Source organism: Osmerus eperlanus, unplaced genomic scaffold, assembly GCF_963692335.1.
Source record: "Osmerus eperlanus unplaced genomic scaffold, fOsmEpe2.1 SCAFFOLD_44, whole genome shotgun sequence".
In the NCBI taxonomy this organism is placed as follows: Eukaryota; Metazoa; Chordata; class Actinopteri; order Osmeriformes; family Osmeridae; genus Osmerus; species Osmerus eperlanus.
The window spans coordinates 200,001-207,315 of NW_026911093.1; the positions used below are offsets into that span (position 1 = coordinate 200,001).

The 7,315-nt window shown below is 47.1% G+C and overlaps 2 protein-coding genes across 5 annotated transcripts in view; one reads left to right on the forward strand and one right to left on the reverse strand.

Moving 5' to 3' along the window:
- tfr2 (transferrin receptor 2) overlaps nucleotides 1–4,579 on the reverse strand; it is a 14,942-nt gene extending 10,363 nt beyond the window's left edge. For 3 of the 4 annotated variants that reach the window (XR_009929182.1, XR_009929180.1, XM_062455176.1), the window contains exons 1-2: nucleotides 4,475–4,579; nucleotides 153–198 (exon numbers count right to left, since the gene is read on the reverse strand). Coding sequence is in view for 1 of the 4 variants with exons in the window: in XM_062455176.1 (XP_062311160.1) it covers nucleotides 153–182 (30 nt within the window). In the remaining 3 variants the exon portion in view is untranslated. Of the gene's footprint in view, nucleotides 1–152; nucleotides 199–3,956; nucleotides 4,096–4,474 lie in introns of those variants that run through there. The other variant, XR_009929181.1, reaches the window with a different exon arrangement.
- Nucleotides 4,580–4,798: 219 nt separating this feature from the next.
- ctc1 (CTS telomere maintenance complex component 1) lies at nucleotides 4,799–6,945 on the forward strand (the record flags this gene model as incomplete). The annotated part of the gene is made up of 4 exons (XM_062455136.1): nucleotides 4,799–5,074; nucleotides 5,678–5,835; nucleotides 6,172–6,406; nucleotides 6,713–6,945. Coding segments are annotated over exons 1-4 (668 nt in total), but the record flags the coding sequence as incomplete, so codon positions are not given.
- Between the last annotated feature and the right edge of the window lie 370 nt (nucleotides 6,946–7,315).

Genomic DNA, 7,315 nt, shown 5'->3' on the forward strand with positions numbered 1-7,315 from the left:
CTGGAGCAAGCGATGGTTAGTTGTTAGACCAATTTAGATAATCTCTCCCCCTTCTCTCTCTGTCTTTCTCCCTCCCTCTGTCCTTCCTTCTCACTCTCTAGCTCCCTCTCTCTCCTCTCAATCTCTCCATCTCTCCATCCCTCCCTCCTTACCTGGGTCAGTCGCATTCTGATGGAGTCCATGTTCTCACTATCCCCTCTAACACCACAATCAAATAGAGAGATGATACATTTCAGCATGATAGTATAGTATAGTACATTATATTAAAGTACAGTATAGCATAATATAGCATAGTATAGCATAGCAATAGAATGTTGTATTGTACAGTCAAGCATATAAAATTATAGCATAATACAGTAGTTGACTAAAGTATACTGTAGTACAGTATATTGGTGTACAGTATACTACAGTGCATTTATTACATTTATTCATTTATCAGACGCTTTTATCCAAAGCGACTTCCAAGAGAGAGCTTTACAAAAGTGTATAGGTCAATGATCATGAACAACGAGATAGCCCCAAAAACATTGTGGGTAGCCAAAACATGAAGCATACATTGTGAAAAGCAAATAAGTGCCAATGGGAAGAAACATAAGAGCATGTAGTTAAACAAGTTACAATTATATAACATGAACCTCAAAAGTGCAAGAGTGTACCTGTAGAAAAGCAAGCAACAATAATATAATTCAAAGCAGTACAACAAGTTAAATCAGTTACAACTAACCAACAAGAGAAACAAGTCCCTCAATAAGAGTCATTGTTTTCCTGAAGGAAACTAACATCAAGTCCAGCAACAGTATATTATTACAGTACAGAAAAATATAGTATAATCGTTTTCATAGTATTATATTTTAGTATAGTGGTATGATATAGTTTAGTTAGTAGTTTTGCTTCATATAGAGCAGCCATTCCCGACCTTTAACACTTTGCGGCTCACTTGCACCGCCCAACACATCCGTTCTCTTAATTTGCGCTTATCACATGTTTAACTAGCCTGGTCCTAACCAGACTCTCACATTTCATTTGTACAGAGAGTCTGGGCTCGCTCCATTGACAAGCGTTAACTTCCTTAAATCCTTGAAGGCGGGTACTCTGTTGAAGTTTAAAACTATTTGATCTGCCCAGAGCCACTCTGGATCTGCCATAACCAATTGCTAGCGTTTGCCTTAGCCAACTCCTTCACGACTAACGAGCTAGTGTAACAGACGTGGTCTTGCAAGCTCCGTCAGAGGTATCGGGCAAATCGTCCCGCACTGGCTTCGAACTTACCACCTCTGGCTTCCCAAGCGCCACCACTACCAACTACGCCAACGAAAAGCTAGCTATTCGTTGATGCGGGTGGCCTGTTACATACCTGAGGAGTGAGTTTCACCGATACACATCGGCTACATTCACCCCTCAAACTCACTCCGGCCGGTTAGCTGATGCTAACCTAGCGATCCGGGTCACGGCACCAGTGTAACAGACGTGGTCTTGCAAGCTCCGTCAGAGGTATCGGGCAAATCGTCCCGCACTGGGTTCGAACTTACCACCTCTGGCTTCCCAAGCGCCACCACTACCAACTACGCCAACGAAAAGCTAGCTATTCGTTGATGCGGGTGGCCTGTTACATACCTGAGGAGTGAGTTTCACCGATACACATCGGCTACACTAGCTGGAAAATCAAACGAACCCCGTGGGGATTAAAGATTGTTCTTGCTCCGGCTTCTGGATATTCGGCAGCGTTGCCACAACGGACCGAATGGCTTCACTCGCATCTTTCTCCGCCGCCATTACGGAACTACAACACAAACTAGCGCACAACATCAACGTCATCGTTCTCAGCCACTCCCTCTGTTCGCTGATTGGACAGGTAGAAAATTAACCGGAGACATCTGACTTACGTACCTCAAGCCCAGACCTAGTACAGAAGCGAAATCAAAATTGAGCGTAAGTATGTAGGAGGGCAGAGCCAGGCTAATGTTTAACACCACAGGAGCCAAACAGTTCGCTTTCACGGCAACATTTATTTGAGAGATCAAAGAAGACAAAGGGCCTCATGTACTAACGCTTTTACGCCCACTTCAGGCGTATTTGTTTCGCAACGTGCGTGTAAAAGCATGGCGAGGTATGTACAAACATGCCGCACTGAGGTAAAAGCGCAGACTGCCTGTCGCAGGAACTGAAAATGGCAAATTGCGCTTTTCCGTGTCATGCATATGCATTCACGGGAGGTTCAAGGGGAAAGTGGGAGTTTCCCATAAAGAGATGGGAGGGGATGCGTAAAGTGCGCCTGATTATGTATTCCGCGGTATGTACAAAAACCGCCTGTGAAAGCGCGCCTCTATTTTGCGGTGAAAATTCTGCGCCTCTTAAAAGCAGGTGTAAACCAGGATGCGGGTTTCCTCACATATGCCTCCTGGTGAAATGGCAGCAGTAATCCGAGCAAGATGAAGACATAGGCCAAGGAGACTTGCTGAAAGGATTTTTGCCACAAGGATCACACTTTTTCAGTTGAGTGAACAAGAAATCATTACGCGTTACAGATTAAGCAGCCATGCAATATTACAGTTATTGTGTTGGTGTTGATTCCCGGCTGTGCAAAATGACGTTGTGTCCTTGGGCAAGGCACTTCACCCTACTTGCCTCTGGGAGAATGTCCCTGTACTTACTGTAAGTCGCTCTGGATAAGAGCGTCTGCTAAATGACTAAATGTAAATGTAATGTAACATCCGGAAGATCAGGAGATACCTGTCTGAGCATTCCACCTAGCTGCTAGTCCAAGCACTTGTCCTCTCAAAGTTGGACTACTGCAACTCGCTGCTCGCCGGTCTCCCAGCATGCGCAACCCTCCCTCTCCAGAGGATTCCGAACGCAGCAGCCCGCCTGGTCTTCAATCTACCCAGACGCTTACCCCACTCCTCATCTCCCTTCACTGGCTACCCATAACGGCCCGCATCAGATTCAAGACCCTGGTACTGACCTTCCAAGCAGTGAACGGGACTGCACCCGACTAGATCAAGTCTCTCCTCCAGCCTTACACCCCCACCCGCCACCTACGGTCTTCTTCTGACAACCGTCTGGTGGTCCCACCGCTCAAGAGCGCCCGGTCCCAACCCAAGCTCTTCTCCTGTCTGGCCCCCCAATGGTGGAATCAACTCCCCACCTCCATCAGAGACACTGACTGTCTCCCCACCTTTAAGAAAAGGCTTAAGACGCACTTGTTCCGGGAGTACAACGGTACTTAGGAATGATTTGCTGGACCTGATGCTGGTTTCCTCCAGGATCACAATGACTCTTATTGAGAGACTTGTTGCTCTTATTGGTCAGTTGTAACGGATTTAAATTCTTGTACTCGCTGGGAAATATTTTTACTGTTGATTGCTTTTCTACAGGTACACTCTTGCACCTTTTGAGGTTCATGTTGTTTAATTGTAACTTGTTTAACTACATGCTCTTATGGTTCTTCCCTTTGGCACTTATTTGTTTTTTCACAATGTGTGCTTCATGTTTTGGCTACCCGCAATGTTTGGGGCTATCGCGTTGTTATGATCAGTGACCTATGCACTTTTGTAAAGCTCTCTCTTGGAAGTCGCTTTGGATAAAAGCGTCTGCTAAATGAATAAATGTAAGTGTAAATTTAAAGAGCTAGTGGAGATGCTACTGGCTTGTAAAGCTAGTTATGCAGCAGAGGTAAAGAGACAGTATAGACCACAAAGGATCTATCCGTGCTGCTGGCTTTTAACCACTCTGTAAACACACACACACTCAGTAAACACACACACTCAGTAAACACACACATCTGACTGACTTCATTAACCACTCAGTAAACACACACACACAGTCACACACACCCACACACACACACACACAAACATCCACTCCCAGAACTCAGACATGACATATGTACATACTCACACACAAACTTTTACACACACCTGTATACATAGGCATGTACACAAACACAGATACATAACCCTTTCCTTGCTCACGTCCTCACTCAAGTTCATACTCTGGTTGGTTGTCTTAGTTACTGACAAGTTACAGTAATACAGAAGAGAAGGTGAGAGGAGGAGACGAGGAGGAGAGGAGTAGAGGAGGATGAGAGGAGGAGAGGAGAAGAGGAGAAGAGGAGAGGAGGAAAGGAGGAGGAGAGGAGGAGAGGAGGAGGAGAGGAGAAGAGGAGAGGAGGAGAGGAGGAGGAGAGGAGGAGAGGAGGAGAGGAGAAGAGGAGAAGAGGAGAAGAGGAGAGGAGGAGAGGAGGAGGAGAGGAGGAGGAGAGGAGAGGAGAGGAGGAGAGGAGGAGAAGAGGAGGAGAGGAGGAGAGGAGGAGAAGAGAAGAGGGAAGGAGGAGGAGAGGAGAAGAGGACGGGAGGGGAGAAGAGGAGAAGAGAAGAGGAGAAGAGGAGTAGAAAGGAGAGGAGGGGAGGGGAATAGAGGAGGAGAGGAGGAGAGGAGGAGAGGAGAGCTAGGGAGAGGAGTTAGGGTTACTCACTCTGGGACTTCTGTTCTCTTATCCGTCTGTTATACACCGGTCTGTCCTGCATGTGTGTGTGTACACTGCACTAAAGTCCAAACTCTGTCACTCTCCGCCCCTCCAAATGTCACTTCAAGCACCTGACCCCTCTCCCTCTTCTCTCTCCCCATCGCTCCCCCTCTTCCTCTCCCTCTCCCGGACTGTTGATTTGTTGACTGAGCCGCGTGTAGCTTCAGGTCTGGTTTGAACGGTCTAGTCTTACACCGACAGGAGGCAGCAACGCGCACAACGAGCCGCGTACAGAAGCAGAAGACGCTTCCTGTCTTACACCGGATGTTTTGAACCATTTGAAGGATTTTGCGCGACAGACGGAGCCATACCTTCTTAGCTAACTAGAAGTTAGTCTACTGTCTCTAGCTGACTATCTAGATAGTCGACTTTCACAAGCTACAATAACAATCTAGATAGCTAGTTAATTGAACTGTTATTAGCTAACCGACTAGATATCAAATGTCACTAGCTACTATCTAGATAGTTTGAACCAGACAGCGAACCTAGGAGCGGTTTCCAACGAGGATGGAGGTGTTCCTGCACGGCTACCGTGACAGAAGTGAAGCGGTGAGTTAGCTTGAAGTGATCGTTCAAGTTTCAAGTTTAACAAGTACAGGTACAGGTGCATTAGAATGATTTGGTCTTGCTCATCTGGACAATCCATAGCGGCTTCTTCTTTCTACCTGTATGAAATTATTTAAACCAGTCATAATTTCTAACGTAAATTATCGATTTTAAGAATCACAAAAGGGGTTTTAATCGCCATGAAAGTTTGCAGAGACAAGGAATTTACTTTGGCAGGAAGGTGCATACATTCAACATATAGGAGTAAATCTGTCAACAAGTCTAACTATACTATACAAAAGGTGCAAAGTCTAATTAGCTAATACTAACTAATACTAAGGGTACAGGTATGTAAAATAAAGTATAAAATAGTTATAATGTACAATATAAAAATACAAATAGGGTGCTTAGTGCAAAATTTACTTTCGTTATGTACAATATCAATAATAATTTGAAACATGTAATTATACTGAATAGTTCACCTAAAAACTGCTAATTCAGGGGGTGGGTGGCAGGGGTGGTGAGGTGGGGTATAGTCTGGTAAGGGGGCAGGTGGGGTACAGGCAGGTGCGGTTGACCCCCGGGCCCCTCCTCTCCTCTATGCAGGAACTGGGGTGGTTGGGGGAGGTGTTCCAGCGCGTGTCAGAGCTGCTGCTTCCTGTAGCAACCACCCCTGGTGAGACTGCAGGCCGGCTGACTGCTGCCGTGGTGACGAGGGTGGAGCAGCTGGCGCCCTGCTCGCTCTCTCTGCCCCTCAGCTACAGGTGAGGCACTGCTACGACTCTCTCTGCCCCTCAGCTACAGGTGAGACACTGCTACGACTCTCTGCCCCTCAGCTACAGGTGAGACACAGGTGAATCGATGTAATTTTTTTTTACTAATTAATCGCACAATATGCAAAAAAATCTAATCTAGCGACTTTTCAGAGAGCCACTAGCGACTTCTTGTGAGATTGTTTTGGCAACACTGTGCTTGTCTGACTGCTGCCCGGTACTTCAAATTCTGGTATCGTACCGTTTTTTGGTTTGAGTACCGACTTGGTACTGGTTTTTGTGACAACACTAGTGTAGACTAATCCTCACCATCTTTCTGGTTGCTAGGCTTGTCTCCATATCAGAGTTGGTATCCAGGCAACGGACCGCATGCTGCAGCAACCAGAGCTGGAGCACCAATCAGCACAGAGAATGGGTTAGGGCGGTGGTGCTGCCCAATCACAGAGCCCTGCCGCGGGCCAACCTGCTGCTGATTGGCTGTCTAACTGCTGGGCATGGCTCCGGGAGGCCATGTGATGGGTCCTGGCGAGTGAAGGATGCAAGCGGCAGCTTACACTGTGAGGTGAGAGAGAGGAGCTGTCTCTGGTGTGTAACCCTCTCTAGTGTGTGTGTAATCATGTCTAGTGTGTGTGTAATCATGTCTAGTGTGTGTGTAATCATGTCTAGTGTGTGTGTAATCATGTCTTGTGTGTGTGTGTGTGTAATAATGTCTAGTGTACGCGTGTAACCATGTCTTGTGTGTGTGTGTGTGTGTAACCACGTCTAGTGTGTGTGTGTGTGTAATCATGTCTAGTGTGTGTGTGTGTGTAACCACGTCTAGTGTGTGTGTGTGTGTGTGTGTAATCATGTCTAGTGTGTGTGTCTCCAGCTCCTGTGCCCTTCTCCTCTCTGGCTGGGCCCCCCCATGATCTTCCCCTGCTGGAACTATATCCCCCATCATGCTGCAGGACAACACCAGGGAGAGGCAGGCTACTTGGAGCTGATTGGCTCTCCCTTGCCTCTGACCTCTCACCCCGAACCAGGATTGGCCCTCGACTCTGGAGGGGCGGAGCTCTGCAATGCTGTTGGAGTCCGAGAGGCCTCAGCCCTGCTCCAGCACAGGTACACACACACACACACACACACAATCTCCTCCAGCTCAGGTACACACACACAATCTCCTCTGGCTCAGGTACACACACACACAATCTCCTCCAGCTCAGGTACACACACACACAATCTCCTCCAGCTCAGGTACACACACACACAATCTCCTCCAGCTCAGGTACACACACACACAATCTCCTCCAGCTCAGGTACACACACACACAATCTCCTCCAGCTCAGGTACACACACACACAATCTCCTCCAGCTCAGGTACACACACACACAATCTCCTCCAGCTCAGGTACACACACACACAATCTCCTCCAGCTCAGGTAGGTGTGTATATAAAAAGACAGATGAATAGATAGAGAGACAGACAGATAG